At 39.0% G+C, this 22,784-nt stretch overlaps 1 protein-coding gene across 9 annotated transcripts in view; it reads right to left on the reverse strand.

The window, feature by feature from the left end:
- Positions 1–22,784, reverse strand: part of LOC139977051 (uncharacterized) — a 150,335-nt gene that overhangs the window by 42,757 nt on the left and 84,794 nt on the right. For 7 of the 9 annotated variants that reach the window (XM_071986097.1, XM_071986037.1, XM_071986089.1 and 4 more), the window contains 6 exons: positions 22,026–22,355; positions 16,448–16,768; positions 14,599–14,919; positions 11,976–12,314; positions 10,198–10,527; positions 8,598–8,927 (listed from right to left, as the gene is read on the reverse strand). In XM_071986097.1, coding sequence (XP_071842198.1) covers positions 8,598–8,927; positions 10,198–10,527; positions 11,976–12,314; positions 14,599–14,919; positions 16,448–16,768; positions 22,026–22,355 — 1,971 coding nt within the window. The remainder of the gene's footprint in view (positions 1–8,597; positions 8,928–10,197; positions 10,528–11,975; positions 12,315–14,598; positions 14,920–16,447; positions 16,769–22,025; positions 22,356–22,784) is intronic. The other 2 variants (XM_071986057.1, XM_071986072.1) reach the window with 2 other exon arrangements.

Consider the following 22,784-nt stretch of genomic DNA (forward strand, 5'->3'; position numbering starts at 1 on the left):
GTTACCATTTGGTAGCTACTACTGACACAACTACTTTGTGAATGATGAATTGCAAAACAAATGAAACATTTTTTACAATTATCAGTACTCAGTGGAGAGCATTTTCTATTCAAATTAATCTATTTCTGCACTAGCCATTCTGTTTCAGCAAACTGGTCCCTTATCAGAGATAACAAATAGCCCTTAAATATTGCTTGTTGTGTTTGCAGTCAAAAATAAATTGATTGATTGATGAAGGCTTGCCACATACATCTGAGCACTCAATGGGAAAAGCTAATGTCAGGAATGAAAAATGGACAGGAAGTAACTGCTGTTACTGAGAGAGATTTCCTGAAGAAATTGCTGTTACATCAACACCAACAGCAGAATAACAAAGCATACAAAATGTGACAAATGCTCTGTATATTGGAAACCACAGGAGAGAACAGTTCAGTCAGTCCCCAATGAGCGAGTGTAAGCTCAGAGAGCAATATTCTTGAAGCCCTACCTCCACGAATGAAATTTCGCAAAACTGCTTGAGACCTACCCCTCTGGTTTAAACTTTTGAATAATGCAAAGAAGGGGTCGCTAGCCACTAGTGTTTGCACGGGTTATCCGGGTACCCGCCCGACGTGATACTACCCGGTTCCTAATTTATTACCCGAATCCTAAGCAAAGTGTGACTTAAAAAAAAAAAAAAAAAATGGCAAACCGACGGTTAGGCAGATTTCCCATTGACTTAGTGTGGTGTTAGGCTACCATGTGTTCGAAGATAACAGCAATAACGAAAGCTTTCCATAGATATCTTATAACTGCGTCACAATTTCAGCTAATAAACAGATGGCTAGGCTAGACTACTCCCATTCACTTAGTGTGGTGTTAGGCAACCATGTGGTCGAACGTAACAGCAATAACGAAAGTATTCCATGGATGTCTTATATAACTGCGTCACATCTCCAGAAAATAAGCAGATATAGGCTTAGCTAGATTTCTCATTGACTTAGTGTGGTGTTAGGCTACCATGTGGAAGAAATTATTATTTATTCATTCGTTTATTTCAAAAAAGGAAAGGCTGACAAGGAATTTTACGCGATGTTTATGGATTATAGACGGGATAACTAAAAAATAGTAATCGCAAGTGGCTTTTTACTACTCGTTTATTCCAAATGCGATCAAATTGCGCGGATCGCGCAATCTCGCGGCTAATGAGAACCATGGGCCTGCATAATAGATAGAAGTAGTATTAAAAACTGTTTAAGAGCCAAATTGGATATTTATATGGTTTGATCCAATAAACGTGCACGAGCTAGCATAAGCAGCGGCGGCAGTGCGATGTTAGTAGTAATGCTAATTATAATTAAATAATTTATTTATTAACAAGTTAATGAAAGAAACAGAAGCAAATAAAAATTATTGAGGGAGGTTTAATACCTTATCTTACACCTACGTATTTGAACATGAAAACATTGTCAGTAGAGAATATAATGCATTTATTACAGCATCCAATATGTAATTTCTTGAAAATCGTGATACACGAGGGTAAACAAAATTTTTCCGGGTACCCGGATACCCGACGGGTAACGGCCCTCGGGTACCCGGTTCCCGATTTTTGGACCCGTGTAAACACTACTAGCCACCATAACGTGGTATATAAGTTGAAGCTCACAACATGTTTTCGTAATAACAGTTTTCGTAATAACAGTAAAAATTTCTATTTATGTCCTACTTTCTGATAAATCTCCATTGAATTTGCACATTTTTGGTAACATTGGCTAGACTATGCTCTTTTCATCGATATCAAATTTACGATTGGAAATGCACTAGTCTTGTCTGTTACTTGTTTTTCAGAGTAAGTCGTGGATTTTTCATGATTGCAGAGCGAGGTTCGCCAAAGAGATATAATGGCGCAATCATACAAAGTTCCGCCCAAGTTGGGCGATGATTCATCTTACGATACGTGGAAGAACGAAGTCGAAATTTGGAAACTGCTAACCGACCTGGCTCCAGAAAAGCAAGCCCTGGCGATAACACTGTCCCTTACTGGGAAAGCGAGAGAGACCGCCCTGCAAATTAAAGCTGACGACCTCAATAAAAGTACGGGGTTGAAAACTCTTTTCAAAGAATTGGATTCTGTCTATAAAATGACACCTTCAGACAGGGTGAGTTGCAATCTATTACGGAATATTTCGCAGTTCGAGTTGCTGTATAACAAAACGAAGAACTACAACATGACCCTCCCAGATGCCGTGTTGGCATTTAAGTTGCTGGATAATGCTAATCTTACAAGAGAAGATAGACAAATGGCCCTTACAGTTTGTGGCGAAATTAAGTTCGGACAAATGAAGTCGGCACTAAAACATATTTTTAGTGATCAGCACGGTAAGGCTTGTTTCGATAGTACAGATACATATAGCGTTAAGCCTAACCACTATACTAACCCAGTTAGGCCCATGAAGAATGGAAGAATTTGAAGAGGCATTTGCTACGGAACCAAACGTTAAGTTCAGTAGGCCTAGTAACGAACGATACCCAAATAGAGGCAAATCAAAATCAAAGCGTGCTAATGATCAGATCATTCGAGGCACCAACCCACTGAACAGATTCGGTAAGAAGACAAAGTGTGCAGTTTGTGAGTCTATCTTCCATTGGGATTGTCCAGATAGAAATAATATGCAACAATCAGTCAAAGTTGCTGAATCTACTGATCATTCTCAGGTTCAGAAGAAACAGGAATCAGTTAATATGACACTTTTTAGTAAAAGCGAAGACACTCGGGGTAAAGTTGAGAATGAAATTTTTATGACTGAATCTTTTGGTGCTGCAGTACTTGACACTGCTCGCACAAAGACAGTTTGTGAAATAAAGTGGTATGAACAATACCTGGATAAGCTTACTGAGGAAGAACGTAGACAAGTCATCAACTCCGAAAGTGATCAAGAGTTTAAGTTTGGGGATGGAGATGTGTTTAAGTCTAATCAGAATTCTATTATCCCAGCCATCATTGGGATACTGCCTGCAAAATCTCCACCGAAATGGTGGAATGTGATATTCCATTGCACCTTAGTAAGGATTCCTTAAAAAAGGCTAACACAGTGTTTGACTTGACAACTGATAGGGCCACCATGTTTGGAGAGGCAGTCGATTTAGAGCTTACCTCTAGTGGCCATTACTGTGTTGGCTTACTAAAGAAAGAACCACATTATGGACCCTGTAATGAAGATGGCAATGTGGATGAAGTGTTAGCTGTCCATGTTGACCCAGTCTGTAAAGATGGAGACATTCTGGAAGAAGTATTACCTATCAATGCTGATGAGGAAGTTGATTTTAGGCAGAATTGGGACAAGTTGAAATTGCTGAAGTTGCACAGGCAATTTGGGCATGCTTCGGTTGAAAAACTTAAGCCCTTCCTAAAAGGGGCTGGCATTTTGGACAGCAAGGTTTATGACACACTAAGTAAGGTTATCTAAGATTGTGAAGTGTGTATCAAGTTTAAAAGAGCTCCACCAAAACCTGCAGTTTGTTTGCCACTGGCTAACAATTTCAATGAAGTGGTTGCCATGGACCTATATGAAATTCGGCCAAATCTCTGGTACCTGCACATTATAGATCTGTTCACCAGATACAGCTCGGCACCTCTTATAACTGACAAGAAATCGTCAACAATTTGTAAGAAGTTTTTGCAGTGTTGGATTAGTGTCCATGGGCCTCCAAAATCCATTCTAACTGATAATGGCAGAGAATTCAACAACCAAGAGATGCATGACTTGGCAGAAAACTTTAATATTACAGTTACTACTGCAGCAGAGAGTCCATGCATGGAGTAATGGCCTCATGGAGAGACATAACAGAACATTAACAGAGATACTAAACGAGGTCAACAGTGACCCTAACATGGATTTAGAAACTGCCCTAGCTTGGTCAGTCAATGCGAAAAATTCTCTTGGAAATGTTCATGGTTACAGTTTGTATCAGCTGGTTTATGGATGCAACCCCAACTTGCCTACCACTCTAAATGATGGACTTCCAGCTTTAGAAGGGACATCAACAAGTGAGTATGTTACTAGACACTTGACTGCATTACATGCTGCAAGAAAGGGATTCATTGAAGCTGAATCCTCAGAAAGAATACGGAGAGCCCTCCGAAAACAAGTGAGAACACTTGATAACTTTGTCACAGGTGATAAAGTGTATTACAAGAGATTAGTTAGCAATGAGTGAAAGGGACCTGGTGAGGTCATTGGTCAAGATGGGGTAGTGGTTTTTGTCAGACATGGTGGAACTTATGTTCAGGTACACAGGTGTAGGTTAACAAAATTCAAAGATTCTACCAACGTCGGTGCAGAGGGTATCACTGAAAAAAAATTGTCGACAGTGCAACGGATAATTTTATCGCCAGTAAAGTCAGAGAAGATGATAATTCCCCTCAGGTCAATCTAGAAGCTGATGATGACAGTGATAAAGAAATTATTCCTCAACGTGAAAATGCACATTCTCAGAGCCATTCTCTTGGATCAAATATGTCACAAGTAACCCCTCAAATAGGGCAATTCATGAAGTTCTCCTCTGGTGATGGAGAAAGACAAGTTGTAAAGATCTTGTCTCGTGCAGGAAAGGCCTCTGGAAAACATAATCATTGGTATAATGTTGAGTATTTTGAGCCACACTCAGCAGCTGGTTTGAAACAATCAATTGATATGGGTAGAGTCAGCAATTTAGAAATATCCAATGCTCCTGACAATCCTAGAAACATTCCTTTTGTAGAAGCTCTTTTGACAAGGCAAAGCAGGAAGAGTTGCAGAAATGGAAGGAATTTGCAGTATACAAAGAAGTTAAAAGATGTAGGCCAAAGGTGCATTTCAACAAGGTGGCTTTGTACTATTAAAGAATCTCCTGAGGGGAATGTTCAAAAGGCATGTCCAGTTGCTAGAGGCTTTGAAGTGGCATCAAAACAGATTCCCCCGCTTGTGATAAAGAATCACTTAGGGTTATTTTTTCCATTGTTGCCCAGAAAGCATGGACACTGAAATCCATGGATATAAAAACTGCCTTTTTGCAAGGGACGCAGTTTAGTAGAAACATATTTGTTCGTCCGCCAAAAGAAGCGAAAGTAAAGCAATTAGTATGGCATCTTCAGAAATGTGTTTATGGACTGAGTGATGCATCCCTTTGCTGGTACAATAGGGTCAAAGAAGTGATGCTGGACTGTGGGGCAGCTGTATCTTCTATTGATCCAGCAGTGTTTTATTGGTTCACTGAAGAACTAAGAGGGATCTTGGCAAGTCATGTTGATGACTTCATTTGGGCAGGAGATGACAAATTTGAAAGAGATGTCATTGATAAGATAAAAGCTCGCTTGCGTGTAGGCCAGGAAGAGGCAGAGTCCTTCCAATACATTGGTTTGCATGTACAGTCTGATAGTTGTTATGTTACGTTAGATCAATGCAAGTATACGCAGTCACTTCAACCTGTTCCAATTCGGAAGGAGAGAGCCAGAGAAAAGGAACTCCCTCTTACTTCGGAGGAAACCGACAAGTTACGCTCAAAAGTCGGCCAGCTATTATGGATTGCTAATCAAACTAGACCAGATGTACTGTTTGATGTTTCCTCCTTGTGTTCCACTCTGAAGAATGCTAAAGTGTTGGATCTATTGGAAACTAACAAAGTCATACATAAAATTCACTCTGAAAATGTAAGACTGAGCTATCAATACTTGGGAAGAAAAGATTCTTTGAAACTAGTTGTTTTCAGTGATGCTTCCTTGGGTAACCTACAGGATGGTTGGAGCCAGGGAGGATATATCCTCACAGGTGACAATGGCTGTATGTCACCGCTTGCTTGACAATCCAAGAAGATCAGAAGAGTTGTTCGCAGCACCCTTTCAGCTGAAGCTTTGGCCATGGCAGATGGTATCGACACAGGCATTTTTCTAGCTACAATATTTTGTGAACTTTTCTTTGGAAGTCCAAGCCCAGAGCTATTACCATTGGTGTGTATTACTGACAATCACTCTCTTTACGACACCATAAATTCAGCGAATCATGTCCATGAGAAACGGTTACGTTTTGAGATCAGTGGAATCAAAGAGCTCATTCTCTCCAAGCAAATTTCCTCTCTCAAGTGGAGCGAAGCAAAGACTCAAGTTGCTGACTGCCTCACTAAAAAGGGGGCTTCCTCTCATGCTTTGTTACGGTTATTAGAGGAAGGTTTTTGGGAGCACCAGGACTAGGTCTCCCCGAAGGACTTTTGTAAATAGTTTTGTTTTCCTTTCTTTGGATGCCTTTGCTTTGTTTTCTTTTTTTAAGAAGGGGGAGTTGTTACTTGTTTTGTCGATTTTGGCCTCCCTTGTTCCTCTCCCGCCTTTGAGGGGCTTGCCTGTGTTGTATGTTCTTTTACGTGTTGAGAAAAACTACTAGCCATGTGCGCACATGGTGTCATCTACGACAGACGAACAGGCAATCGAGAGACAAGACTTTCAGAGTAAGTCGTGGATTTTTCATTGTCAATAACCAACGTATTAACTTATGGCAAAACACAGCGTTATGTGATACAAATGTTAGAACTTTGTATTGGCTCTGTGTGTACATGTAATGATGTCAAGCTATAGTGTACGCAACTCATATATAGTCATGATATATAGGAGCAGAAAATGCTCATCTTCTTTCAACACATTATGCAAGCTCCAAAGTTGAAGTGTAGCCTAGGAAAAGATTACCTCACACTAACTTCCCATTTTCCATGATAAAACTGTGGTACAATACCACAATTTGACTGGGGTTTTTTGGTCCTATGGATGCGGTTTATAAGTTTTACCATAGTACCATGCGACAATTTTACCATGGGTTTTATCACTTTCTAATTCATCTTCACCATGGTTTTATATCAAATTTACCCTATGTGTACTATGACATTACCATAGTTTTACCCTAATTAACCACAATTTTACCCTAGAGCTGTACCAAAGTTTTACCTTAATTGTACCAGGGTATTACCCTAATTGTACCACAGTTTTACCCCAAATTTGCCAGAGTTGTATCCCAATTGCACAACAGTTTTCCCTACTTGTCTTAATTATACTCAGTACACCACAAATAACCTTCCGTAGTAACAGAACCCGAAATAATCCATTTTAAAATTTAAACTTAACGATTTCGGCCTCATGAAAATCTGTGAGTTTGGCATGAATAAAATTTGATTAGATCTTAAATGGACTGTCCTTTTAGTTTATTTTTATTTTAAGGCGGCTTTTCTGCAGTGTTGGATGAATTGGTTAAATGAAAAGTGAAATGGGTTACCTGACGTATAACTTCTTTTGGTCGAAGCGTTTAAAAAGGCAACAGTCTGGTACATATACAAACAATGCATGTGGGTACTGTATGTTCAGAAACTCCCAGGCAATTGCAACAGGAAATCTCATTTAAGTCTGCAAATCTCACATTACAATTATTAAGAACGCAACAGGGATTGAAGAAACCCCGAAAGGGGTATTATTCTTAAGACCCTACCCATAATTGAAGTACATATACAGGCGGGTTTACACTTAGGGAATTAATCACCCTTGCAGAGTTGAAGTACAGGTGCCTTCTTAAATGTGAACAAGGCCTAAAGGATTTGTTAGAGTAAGTTACTTCCCTGATTGGGTACTGTAACATCCCTCCAATTTGGCCCCTCCCTTTATATAGACAAAGAAATTGCTGGATATGTCATGTGGCCACAGAGCACCTCTATACCCAAAGCTATGAGGATATAGGTTCAGCCAGATTGTAGGAGCATATATAGATCCAAAGTTTGCAAGTAATTAAGAGTGGTAGAGATAGTATATCCACTCTTTCAGAATCCTATTTGAAGTGTAGAAGTTGGATATATCTGTATATAATTTAATTGTTAATCTTGGACTGTACCTGAGTGTACACACTGAGTGTACACACACTGTACCTGAGTGTACAAGTCCACCGTGAGTGTACACAGAAGCCTTGCTCTCAGCTACGAAAGGAACCCACCAATACTATATTCACTCCCTGTCGTTACATTTACATTGTTACATAGGAGATTTATCACTGTTTGACATTTAAAGAACTAGCTGATCCTGTAACTGTTCTAATTGGAGGCTCTCTCAAACGGACACTAACTTTACTCAACTATATATATAACCTGTGGAACTGCTTACATTTCCAAGTTCTTTGGTATCAGATGTAAGTTAAATCGTTCCTTTCTTTTTAATTAAAACTGGACACCACAGTATCAATCCTCTCCTAAACATGTTACAATAAATATTCAATATTCATATTAAATGCTGAACATATTGGACTTTGCAGATATATGGGAATCTGTTTCTGTTGAAATCTAGTGTTCGAATATAATTCACTCTATAGTGTACTTAGCCAGCTACAATTTCTTATTGTTTATGTGTTCATCTGTCTTCCTACTAAAGGGACACTGGGGATTATAACCTCCCTTACATCCCTTACATATGGACTACATAGTCTAACACACAGATCATTAGCTAATGAAAACTGGTTGTTAATATGAACTTAGAGGAACATGCTTTGATTGAATTTTTTTAAACAATGCATTAACATTTAGGCCAGCAGGCCTTCATGAAGGAATGAAAAAACTCAAACCTGGCGTAGGTTCGTCTGAAGTGAGTTGACAGATAACACCAGCATCTTCACGATGATTACAATTGTCGATGCTACTATAAGAACAGCTCAACAATTCAGTTTCATCGCCACTGCATACAACATCATCCAGATGGATTTCTCCGGTTCCCTCACCAAATGCTGCAGCAGTACGATAACCTAAGGCCCCAGGGAATCCTAACTGATTGCATACTACATTAGCATCATTAATGCCCCATGCATCATCACAGACAGTGCCCCATTCTCCATTTAGGAAGATCTCAACACGTCCAGCTGTCTCATTACCTCCAGCAAGACGAATAGAACCTTCCTCTGTAAAGAAATAATGAACAATCAAGATTTGCTGGCCAATAGTCTATCTTGTTTTCTAATGAAAACCTATTAGCCAATTTGCTTAACATTTCAATTTTTCTGAATAATATGCCAGTCACTCCACAGATTGGTAAGCCCAAACCCTAAAAGATTTAGTTAGTAATATATATTTTAAGCATAGTATCTATAAATATCTTCTGCCTGATTACACAGCAGGTAGTAGCATCTCTTTAATCATACAAACTATTAATGTGATGCATGGATAAGCTCATGTTCATATGACGTACATGTCATATGACAAATGTTTGAGGCTTGAAGAATGATAGTTCTTGCTGCACCCTGCCATACTCTGATCCGGTGGCATTTTATTGATGACAGTGTCTTTGTCTGGACTAGTGATGAGGCCAGTTTCTCATGTTTCATTGATCACATTATCTCCTTTCACAGCACATTTAAATTTACTTCTGATATTTCTCTCCAACACTTGCTTGATGCCACAATCTGGAAAGGAAATGTCCCCCTCACCACCTGCATATATATTCCAATAACTTGTTACAATCCATTGTACAGGAACCGTCACTAACCTTGAAATCCTCATCTCTCACATATTAACCTTACATTAACCACTTTTTCTATTCATCTTCACCAGATACTGCAGATTTACTCTTCATTAAATAGGGGGCAATTACTTCCCGGAACCGTTTGTTTCCTCTTTTAAAAATGTTAGTTTCCTCCCTTTAACAACATTACTCTCCTAAATCATACGTGAGGAAAGAAACATTTGCAAGGAAACTAACAAATCCAGAAACTCACAGGAGCTGTTTAGTTATGCCTGGGTAGTCAGCTCATTGTTATAAGATGGATCAGTGTTTCTTAAGGTTTGGAAATAATTTCATAGCTGGGGGATGGGGGGGGGGGAGGGAGTTACACAGTACTTTGCATATGTTTTAAGGTAAGATAATGTAGAAAGGCTATCATTCCAATGGAAATTACAGTAGGACCCACCCTTACCCTTTAAACAGCTGTCGTTCATAAACTCATTAGCTCAGTTCCTCAGATGAAACACAAAACATAAGCACTCATGACCACAAACTGACATGTTTATAATGTGTTACACATTTGTCAACAAAAAATGGTGCTATAATGGCATCCAAAGATACTCTGAACATTGTTAATATGAACTTAAAGGAACATGTTTTGATTGAATTTTTAAACAATGGATTAACATTTAGGCCAGTTTGCTCTCATGAAGGAATGAAAAAACCCAAACCTGGTGTAGGTCCGTCTGAAGTGGATCGACAGATAACACCAGCATCTTCACCATGATTACAATTGTCAAAGCTAGTATAAGAACAGCTCAACAATTCAGTTTCATCGCCACCGCATCCAACATCATCCAGATGGATTTCTCCGGTTCCCGCACCAAATGATGCAGCAATAGGATAACCTAAGGCCCCAGGGAATCCTAACTGATTGCATACTACATTAGCATCATTAATGTCCCATGCATCATCACAGACAGTGCCCCATTCTCCATTTAGATAGATCTCAACACGTCCAGCTGTCTCATTACCTCCAGCAAGACGAATGGAACCTTCCTCTGTAAAGAAATAATGAACAATCAAGATTTGCTACATCAAAAGTCTATCTTGTTTTCTAATGAAAACCTATTAGCTAATTTGCTTAACATTTAAATTCTGAATAATACGCTAATCACTCCACAGATTGGTAAGCCCAAACCCTAAAAGATTTAGTTAGTAATATATATTTTAATATATATATATATATATATATATATATTTTAATATATACTTAATATATATTTTAATAGTATCTATTAATTTAACCTGCCTTATTACAACAGGTAGTAGCATCACTGTAAACAGACAAATCTATTAATGTGATGCATGAATAAGCTCATGTTCATATGATATATATGTCATATGACATATGTTTGAGGCTTGAAGAATGATGGTTCTTGCTGCACCCTGCCATCCTCTGATCTGGTAGCATTATATTGATGACAGTTTCTTTGTCTGGACCAGTGATGAGGCCAGTCTCTCATGTTTCATTGATCACATTATCTCCTTTCACAGCACAATTTTCGCTCCAACACTTGCAAAAGAAATCCTCACCATCACCACCCATGTGTTTAATCCTATTACTCCATTCCAATCCATTGTATGGGGACCGTCACTTACCTTTAATCCACATATCTCACATATTAACCTTTCTTGATCCATTTTTTCTATAATACTTATTATCTGCAAACAATCTTGGATCTGTAGTGCTCAATAAACATTAAGTATATGCAACTACTTGTAACGTAAATTTCCATGTTTTTATATTTTAATTACTAAGCAAAGTTAGCAAACACAATACTGTCAATATCATAATGGTCTACTAACACCTCCATACTACCCCTAACAAGTTCATACAACATGTGGTACATGATACTAAAGTTGAGAACATCTGCAAAGTTTACAACCACAGCCCAGCAGCACTCTGTTTAGTCAGCCAGTTTTATGAAAAAATGCTCTGTTCATTGCAAGTGTAAGGATGTAAGGAAAAGTGGAAGCGGGGAAATATGTTTGCTTTGAACGGTGATAAGAAAACAATTGCAACAGACAGAGCAGAAAATATTTATGCTTGCAAATGTTATATCAATTCATGGCACTTCAGTTTGATCTGTGTCAAGGTGTGAAAAAAATGTCACCACAGCAGAAATCAACTAGAACAGCCAGAATAATGAAATGGCTCTTTCAGCTATCAGTGTGGAATATTTTTCTCTTCAATATCACTTTGATATCTCTCTCTCCTCTGATATGCCAATATTATCAAATAATCAAGTTTTGCATGAACAGAATTGACAGAGACCAGGAGGTAAACTGCTAACACATGAAAGAATACAGAATGACAAATCACCATAACACTTACTGTGCAGTGTACTACCTGAGTTAACATTTATGTTTATCATATTATGATTGTTAAAGAAAAATGAAAAAGCATAAACGAGATCCCATAAGCTTCACTTGTAGATAAGCTCACCTGCTGAAGGTGTAGGAGATGCAGGTAGTACAGCACTACAAACTACACCTGCATCTTCACCATGAACACAATTGTCTATTTCTGCGTGTCCGCAGCTTAAAAGGTTGCTTTCATCACCAGTGCATACAACGTCGTCCATGTGGATTTCCCCTGAGCCTTCACCAAATGTAGCACCACCAGGAGCTGAAATGACTCCTGGGAATCCCAACTGACGACATACCACTGCAGCATCGCTGATGTCCCAGAAGTCATCACACACTGTGCCCCACTCTCCGTTACGATAAATCTCAACTCGACCAGCTGTTTCGTTTCCTCCATTGAGACGAACTGCCCCTTCATCTGAATCGGAAAGCAAAATGTCTAGTAACCATTTTTAACTTCTCAAAGGATCAGGAAAGATTGTACAAGTTTAATAACAACTCTTCTTTCATGTAAACTTCCCCATTGAGAGGAATTTCAAGATACAGAAGCGAGACAGATTGTTCATGTACTATAACAACTCCTCTGTTATGAGGATTTCCCCCATTAAGATGAATCTCAATATACAATTTGATAAATGTTTAGGACATTACCATTTGGTAGCTACTACTGACACAAATACTTTGTGAAGTACTCAGTGGACAGCATTTTCTATTCAAATTAATCTATTTCTGTACTAGCTATTCTGTTTCAGCAAACTAGCCCCTTATCTGAGATAACAAATAGCCCTTAAATATTGCTTCTTGTGCTTGCAGACAAAAAGAAAATCAAATTTAAACAATTTGATTGATTGATGAGGCTTGCAACATACAGCTGAGGACACTATGGGAAAAGCTAATATCGGGAATGAAAAATGGACATGTAGTTACTGCTGTTACTGAGAGAGATTTCCTGAAGAAATTGCTGTTGTATCAAAACCGACAGCAGAATAACAAAGCATGATGAACAAATGTGACAAATGCTCTGTATATTGCAAACCACAGTAGAGACCATTTATGCTTCCAAATGTAAGTTATTTATGGCACCACAGTTCAACCTGTGTTAGGGTGTAAAACAGAAATGTCACCACAGCATAGAGTAACTGGATCTCCTGATGGCCAAAGGAGATAGCTTATGAGGACTGAATTTTTTTTTAATAAAAACCATATCCTAACAGCAGTTTGTATCACAAAGATATGGTTTTACATTTGGTAATATTCTTTAAAATGCAGTTAGCAAACAGCAGAGTGAACGTTTTTATCATGCCCATTGAACTGAATAGCAAATGTCTATTTCATTATCTTTCAAATAATAATAACTACAGGGAACATGGACAGCTATGTAAATTTTCAATCAGCCTTCAAGAATAAATGAATTATAATAGTAAACATAAAGCCTCAAGTAAAGCTACAAACAGCTACCCTGATGATATTGAACGGCAATCCACTTCCTGAACTGTAAAGGGAGGGTTTTAGCCAATCAAAATAGATTTATACATTCAATTATCTGTACCTTGAGTGAGTGACAGGATAATGAAATTGGTCTTTCAGCTATCAGTGTGGAATACTTTTCTCTTCAATATAAGTCTTTACATTGTCTACCAGCAATATCACTTTGAGATCTCTCTCTTCTCTGTTATGCCAATATTATCAAATAATCAAGTTTTGCATGAACAGAGTTGACAGAAACCAGGAGGTAAATGCTAACACATGAAAGAATGATTTAGGCATGATGAATGAACATTTTGTGGACGATATTGCCTTGTTATCGGAAAAGCATGACCACATCCAGAAAAAGACAGAGAAAGTAGAAGAGATGGCAGGAAGAATCCGTTTGAATATGAATTTGAAGAAATGTAAGCACATGAGAATGAATAACAGGGTAGATGCGCCACTGAAAATCAACAACATAGAAGTGGAAGACGTAGAAGAGTTTGTATATCTGGGGGCCAAAATCAGTAAAGATGGAGGAGGTACAGAAGACATCAAAAACAGATTAGGAAAGGCACGTGGTGCATTTAGAAACCTAAGAAGAATATGGACAAATGGTGCAATAGGCAGAAAGACAAAACTAACACTATTCAAAACGCTAGTAAGATCAGTGCTGTTATATGGAAGTGAAGCATGGAAAGTGACAAAGAGAGAGGAGCAAAAATTGGATGCTTTTCAGTTCAAGTGCATACGAAGAATACTGAAGATACCTTGGACAGAACTAGTTAGCAATGACAGAATTATGCAACAAACAGGCATAAACAGAATATGTGTAGAGATACGGAGACGCAGATGGAACTGGATTGGTCATATCATGAGGAAGGAGACAGGAAATCATGCAAGAGTAGCAATGGAATGGGCACCAGGAGGAAAGAGGAAGGTTGGCAGACCCAAGACGACTTGGAGAAGGACAGCAACTAAAGAGAGAGACAAGAATGGCTGGAGAAGCTGGTCCGATTTGAGAAGAGCTGCAGAAGATCGACAGGGGTGGAAAGAGAGCATCTTGACCTTATGTAACAGACGTTATGGAGAAGATTAAGAGATAAGAATGATCATTACACTTACTGTTCAGTGCATTACCTGAGTTACCATGAATATTTATCACATGATATTGTTAATATAGAGATGAAAAACCATTCAATAGATTCAATGGCTTCACATGAAGATTAGCTCACCTCCAAGTAGTACAGTGCTACAAACTACACCTGCATCTTCACCATGACCACAATTGTCTATTACTAAGTGTCTGCAGCTTAAAAGGTTGCTTTCATCACCAGTGCATTCTACGTCGTCCATGTGAATTTCCCCAGAGCCTTCACCAAATGAAGCAACACCTGGAGCTGAAATGACTCCTGGGAATCCCAACTGACGACATACCACTGCAGCATCGCTGATGTCCCAGTGATCATCACACACTGTACCCCACTGTCCGTCATGAAAAATCTCAACTCGACCAGCTGTTTCGTTTCCTCCACTGAGACGAACTTCCCCTTCATCTGGATTGGAAAGCAAAATGTCTAGTAACCAATTTTACATTTTCAAAGGATAAAGAAAGATTTTACAAGTTTAATAACAACTCTTCTTTCATGTAAACTTCCCCATTGAGAGAAATCTCAAGATACAGAAGCGAGACAGATTGTTCAAGCACTATAACAACTCCTCTGTTATGAGGATTTCCCCAATTACCATTTGATAAATGTTTCGGATGTTACCATTTGGTAGCTACTACTACTCAAACAACTACTATGTGGATGATGAGATGTAAAACAAATGAAACAATTGTTTCTCAATGTCAGCACTCAGTGCACAGCATTCTCTATTCAAATTAACCTATTTCTTTACTAGCCACTCTGTTTTAGCAAACTGGTCCTTTATCTGAGATAACAAATAGCCCTTAAATATTGCTTCTTGTGTTTGCAGTCAAAAGAGAAAATCAAATAAAATAATATGCTCGATTGATGTAGGCTTGCCACATAATGTGAAGACACTATCAGAATGTCAGGAATGAAAAATGGAAGTGAAGTTACTGCTGTTACTTAGAAAGCTTTCCTGAAGAAATTGCTGTTGTATCAACAATGACAGCACAATAACACAGCATGATGAACAAATGTGACAAATGCTCTGTATATTGCAAACCACAGCAGAGACCATTTCAGCTTGCAAATGTAACATTTATCAATGGCACCACAGTTTAATCTGTGTTAGGGTGTAAAACAGAAATGTCACCACAGCAGAGACCAACTGGAACTCCTGATGGCCAATGGAGGTTGCTTATGAGAAGTGCTGAAAACTTTCAATTCTTTTTTTGATATAAACCATATCCTGACAGCAGTTTGTATCACAAATATTTGTTTCTAAATTTGGTAATATTCTTTAAAATGCAATTAGCAAACAGCAGAGTGCATGTAGTCATCAAGCCCATTGAACTGTATAAGCCTATGTCTTTTCATTATCTTTTATAATGTTTCAAATCATAATAACTACAGGGAACATGGACAGCTAAATTAATTTCTAATCAGGCTTCAAGAATAAATAAATTATTATATTAAACGTAAAGCCTCAAGTAAAGCTACAAACAGCTACCCTGATGATATTGAACTGCGATCCACTTCCTGAACTATAAAGGGAGGGTTTTAGCCAATCAAAATAGATTTATACATTCAATTATCTGTACCTTGAGTGAGGGACAGGATAATGAAAGGGGTCTTTCAGCTATCAGTGTGGAATACTTTTCTCTTCAATATAAGTTTTTACATTGTCTACCAGTAATACCACTTTGAGATCTCTCTCTTTTCTGTTATGCCAATATTATCAAATAATCAAGTTTTGTATGAACAGAGTTGACAGAGACCAGGAGGTAAATGCTAACACAGGAAAGAATGATTTAGGCATGGTGAATGACCATAGCACTTACTGTTCAGTGTACTACCTGAGTTAAAATTAATATTTATCACATGATATTGTTAAAATAGAGATGAAAAACTATTCAATAGATCCAATGGCTTCACTTGAAGATTAGCTCACCTCCAAGTAGTACAGTGCTACAAACTACACCTGCATCTTCACCATGACCACAATTGTCTATTGCTGAGTGTCCGCAGCTTAAAAGGTTCCCTTCATCACCAGTGCATGCTACGTCATCCATGTGAATATTCCCAGAGCCTTCACCAAATGAAGCACTACCAGGAGCTGAAATGACTCCTAGGAATCCCAACTGACGACATACCACTGCAGCATCGCTGATGTCCCAGTGATCATCACACACTGTGCCCCACTCTCCGTTGCGATAAATCTCAACTCGACCAGCTGTTTCGTTTCCTCCATTGAGACGAACTGCCCCTTCACCTGAATTGGAAAGCAAAATGTCTAGTAACCAATTTTACATTTTCAAAGGGTAAAGAAAGATTTTACAAGTTTAATAACAACTCTTCTTTCATGTAAACTTCCCCATTGAGAGGAATCTCAAGATACAAAAGCGAGACAGATTGTTTATGTACTATTACAACTCCTCTGTTATGTGGTATTCCCACATTAAGATGAATCTCAAGATACCATTTGATAAATGTTTAGGACGTTACCATTTGGTAGCTACTACTGACACAACTACTTTGTGAATGATGAAGTGGAAAACAAAGAAACATTTTTTTCAATTATCAGTACTCAGTGGACAGCATTTTCTATTCACATTAATCTATTTTTGTACTAGCTATTCTGTTTCAGCAAACTGGTCCCTTATCTGAGATAACAAATAGCCCTTAAATATTGCTTCTTGTGTTTGCAGACAAAAAGAAAATCAAATTTAAACAATGTGATTGATTGATGTAGGCTTGCCACATACATCTGAGGACACTATGGGAAAAGCTAATGTCGGGGAAAAAAACTGGACATGTAGTTACTGCTGTTACTGAGAGAGATTTCCTGAAGAAATTGCTGTTACATCAACATCGACAGCAGAATAACAAAGCATGATGAACTAATGTGACAAATGCTCTGTATATTGCAAACCACAGCAGAGACCATTTATGCTTCCAAATGTAAGTTATTCATGGCACCACAGTTTAATCTGTGTTAGGGTGTAAAACAGAAATGTCACCACAGCAGAGACCAACTGGAACTCCTGATGGCCAATGGAGATTGCTTATGAGAAGTGCTGAAAACTTTCAATTCTTTTTTATTGAAGCCATACCCTAACAGAAGCTTGTATCACAAAGATAAGTTTTTAAATTTGATAATATATTTAAAATGCAGTTAGTAAACAGCAGAGTGAATGATGTCAACATGCCCATTCAACTGAATGTCTTTTTCACTATCTTTTATCATGTTTCAAATAATTAATCTAAAGAGAGTAATTACAAATACTTCAAAACAGTTACCAGCCTTTTGATGAAATTAAAACCACAGAGAACATTGACAGCTAAGTAAATTTCTAATCAGGCTTCAAGAATAATTCAATTATAATAGCCAAATTAAAGCCTCAAGTGAAGCGCGACCTCTGCCACAACTTCATCGATTTCAAGGCGGCCTTCGACAGAGTCTGGCATGATGGCCTTTGGCATGTCCTCAGAGAACTCAATATCGAGGAAGGACTCGTTCAAGTCATCCATTCACTGTAAAGTCACTCTAGCAGTGCAGTTCTTCTGAACAACCAGCTGGGAGAGTTCTTCCAGACACTGTTCGTGTTGGACAGGGTTGTACACTTTCTCCAGTTCTTTTCAACTTATTCCTCGAAAGAATTATGCAGGAAACTCTCCAAGACCACCATACCTCTATCTCCATTGGTGGATGGCTAATCTGCAATCATTGGTTTGCTGATGATATAGACCTGATGGGAGGCAACATTAAGGAGCTCCAAGACCTAACCAACAAACTTGCTACAACAGCTGGCAAATTTGCCATGGAAATCAGCACAGAGAAATCGAAGATCCTAGTGAACAGCAGGAACAACATCAATGCTCAACAAGGCTTTAAAGGAAGTATCCAGCTTCAAATACCTGGGAGTGACTCTGACCAAGGATGGCACCTCTGCAAAAGAGATCCGGATTTTAATTGCCTCAGCTACAGCAGCAATAACCAGGCTAAATGTGATCTGGAAGAGTAACCTCAACCTCTCCACCAAATTCAGGCTCTACAAGTCACTTGTCGTTTCCATCTTACTCCAGGGTTACAAGACATGGATTCTTCTGGCTGAAAGCGAGAGGCGAATCCAGGCTTTCAAGACCAAATGCCTGAGGAAACTGCTTCGCATATTATACACCGACCGTAAGACCAACGACTATGTGCGGGAAACGGTCCGAGATCTTGTGGGCCCATATGAACTACTCCTGTCAATAGTTAAACACCGGAAACAGGCGTGGTTTGGCCACGTCACAAGGCATGACAGCCTCTCCAAGGTAATACTCCTGGGCACTGTGGAGGGCGGTCGCAGACGTGGACGTCAGAGGACAAACTGGTCCGACAACGTGAAGGTCTGGACCGGCTTGGACATGCCAGACCTGCTCGACATTGCTGCTAACAGATCTGCATGGAGGACAATGTCAACTTCAACCGTCTTGTCTCCCGACGGCTTCACAGTCATGGGACTGAGTGAGTGATGAACAGAGTTGACAGAGACCAGGAGGTAAAATGCTAACACATGAAAGAATACAGATTGAGGCATGACCAATCACCATAACACTTACTGTGCAGTATAGAGAGCTTAGGAGTTATAACCTGTAGAATACCAAGTTAAGCTCCTTCGATGCCAGGAATCAAACACTTGCATGGTATGGGGCACTCAACCAAGACTCACCCATAACCAAGAATTGTTGCAACTGAGAAAATGACAGCTGACGATAACTCTCTAGAAACTATAGTGAAGGAGCAATCAAGACAAGTAGTTGTTAAGAATTTGTCTCTGGAGAAAATCAACAACATCCTCCAAGCAAGGAGCTCTGCTCACCGGACCACATAAAGAGAAACTACCTGGAGATGAAGAAAAAACAGCTGGCCCAGTTTCCACCCAGCCAGCTACGGATTTAAACTAGCTCCACCTGTTGTAAAAAGTCGCACAGCTGGCATATTAAATTTGATAACTGGCTCATTACTGACGAAGGGGGTTGATAAATGCCCAGAGGTGATACTACTTGTAGATAATTTTCCCCACAAGATGTCTGATTGATACTGGTTCACAAGTCTCAACTACTACAGAATCCTTTTCCTACCAAAATTGCCCTTCAGAAGAATTATAGGGCTAGACAAACCATATGTTGGCTTTGCAAAACTGCCTGTGACAGCTCTTGGGAAAAGTTTTTATGTTGGGTTTCTTGTAACCAGGGATCTTGTTGGTATGCCAATGGCTAAGCGTAAGGCGACAGTTCCTGGACTGCTGGGGTACAACGTCTTCGAGCAGCTGCACAGATTATTGAATAAGTCACTTTGGGAAGATTATTGCAGCAGCTTCTCTCCCAAAGAGATAAGAGGGTTCATGTCTTGGCCCTATATCAGGAGAAAGTGGCAAGCTCTCTCAGGGACAAGGAGGGAAGAATCTACGAGGTGAGGATTGATGGTAAGGAACCGGTACTGTTTCCAGGAAGGACAGCTGGGGTAGTCAAATGCACAGTGTAGCCAGCAGTGTCACAGATCGCTATGAGAGCCTCATAGAGCAGCATGAAAACTGAGTGCCCACCTATAGAATGGTGTCTTCATATGGCCCTACCATGGTGAAAGTGTCAGAAAATGGTAGAATTCTATCTCAAATATATTGAATCTAGCTCCTTGTGATGTGTATCTACAACTCAGAACTCCAGTTGCTGTTCAAAGACCTTAATGACCTGGTGAAACCCGATGGTATGACAAAGTTTTACCAGAGATTGACTTTGGTCCAGACATCACAGAGTCCGAAACGAAGACTGTACTAGGGATGCTATCCATGCATAAAGGGGTCTTCAGCACCAGTGAATTGGATGTGGGGTTTTATGATAAGATCAAACACACATTTCCCCTTAATGATAACACTCTGATAAAGGTGCCACACTAGAAGACACCACCACATGAACGGCAAGAGGTGAGAGAACACCTACAGAAGCTACTAAAGCAGAAAGTCATACAGGAGCTGATCAGCTCTTTTGCTTCACCTGTTGTACTCGTCCGGAAGAAAGATGAAAAGCTGAGGTTGTGCGTTGACCATCGAGCTCAATGACAACTAGACTCAAATGGATGCTAATCCTTTGCCGAGGATAGAGGAGGCTTTGGACGCTTTGAAATGGGCAAAATAGTTTTGCAGCCTTGACCTTTCTCATGGATACTATTAAATGCCAGTTGCGGAGGAAGATGTGGAGAAAACAGCCTTATAATAGCACTTACATATTGCTTCCAGTTTTTGTAGTTAAAAGAGAAAGTAAGAAAAAAGAGAAATCTAATTTGTAGGCTTGATGTAGGCTTGACACATACAAGTGAGGACAACTATGGGAAAAGCTAACGTCAGAGGTAAAACATGGACATGAAATTACTGTAATTATGTCAAATGAGAAAATAACATTTAAAAAAATGTGCTTGACTAATATAGGCTAGCCACATAAAAAAGAGGAGGTTATGGCTTAAGGCGAGAATGAAAAATGGACCTGTAGTAACTGCTGTTACTAAGAGAGATTTCCTGAAGAAATTGCGGTTGTAACAATGAATGATTAAGTAATGTGAGATATGCTCTGTATGTTGCAAACCAAGGCAGGTAACATTAAACATTTATGTTTTAGGAATAATTTAATCCTCATCTCTCACATATTCACCTTTCATCCTCCATTTCTTCTATTCATGTTCACCAGATACTTCAGCTTTACTTTAGTTTAGTTACACCTGGGTAGTCAGCTCGTTATAAGATGGGTGTCTTATGTTTAGTTTTGGGAATAATTTCAGAGCTTGAGGAGGGTTACACGATACTTGGTTTAAGATAAGCTAGAGAAGAAAGGCTACCATATCTGTGGGAGTTTAATACAGTAGTGTGAGAGCAGCAAAAAACCCTTGTGTCTTAGCTGTGGGCAGAGTTGTTGTCTGTTAAATGGTCATAGTTGAGTTTGTATGATACAGTGGCAAGCTTCATCAGTATGAAGTGAATTTGTGGAAGCATCCAAAGGATATCAAATTATCCCACATCCCTCTTATTTATTCAGCATTATCAAAACTAAGCAACATATTTTGCACTGGAATGAGAATAGCTGACTGACAAACAAACCTATATTAAAGGATAATTTGAGGCACAAAATCAACTTTGATATATTGCAGACCAATATAAACCACTTCATCTGCCGAGGTGGTATTTCAATACCATTTTGGAAAACTTACCCTTTAAACAACTGTGGTTTATCAACTGTATCAACTGAATACACCCAGATCACAAGGTCCACTCCTCAGATGAAACACAAAACTCAAAGTGAAAAACAATCATTTGGTGATATCAAAATGACATGTTTATAATCTGTCACAAATTTGTCAAGGAGAAATGGTGTTAAAATGTCATCCAAGGGTGCTCTGTTGTTAAATATGAACTTAAAGGAACATGTTTTTACTGAATTCTTAAACAATGGAATGAGGGTCTACAGGCTTTCATAAAGGAATGAACAAACCATACCTGGTGTAAGTCCATCTAAAGTTTCTATACAGATAACACCAGCATCTTCCCGATGATTACAATTTTCGATGCTATTATAAGAACAGCTCAACAGTTCAGTTTCATCGCCATTGCAACCAACATCATCCAGATGGATTTCGCCGGTTCCCTCACCAAATGCCGCACTGTCACGATAACTTAGGGCTCGGTCAAAGCCTAACTGCCTGCAGACTACATTAGCATCATCAATGCCCCATGCATCATCACAGACAGTGCCCCATTCTCCATTTAGGAAGATCTCAACACGTCCAGCTGTCTCATTACCTCCAGCAAGACGAATGGAACCTTCCTCTGTAGAGAATAATAAACAATCAAGAGTTGTTACACCAATCTTTAATTCTAATGAAATCCTATTAACCAAATATTCTGAATAATTTGCTAGTCATTCCACAGATTGGTGAACCCAAACCCTGGAAGATTTAGTTAGTAATAGATGTCACCATCCAGAGAGGAAATGTCACCCTCACCACCAACATTCCAATTACTCATACTAATGCATCGTACAGGGACAACTAACCTATAATCCTCATCTCTCACATATTAACCTTTCATCCTCCATCTCTTCTATTCATCTTCACCAAATACTGCTGATATACTTTTCTTTAGTTAGGGGGCCATTAGTTTGCAGAACCTGATTGTTTCCTCCCCTAAAAATATTACTCTACTCCACTTATCGTAGGTAAGGAAAGAAACAATTTTAAGGGAGGAACCAACAATTTC

The sequence above is a fragment of the Apostichopus japonicus genome, chromosome 2 (genome assembly GCF_037975245.1).
Source record: "Apostichopus japonicus isolate 1M-3 chromosome 2, ASM3797524v1, whole genome shotgun sequence".
Lineage (NCBI taxonomy): Eukaryota > Metazoa > Echinodermata > Holothuroidea > Aspidochirotida > Stichopodidae > Apostichopus > Apostichopus japonicus.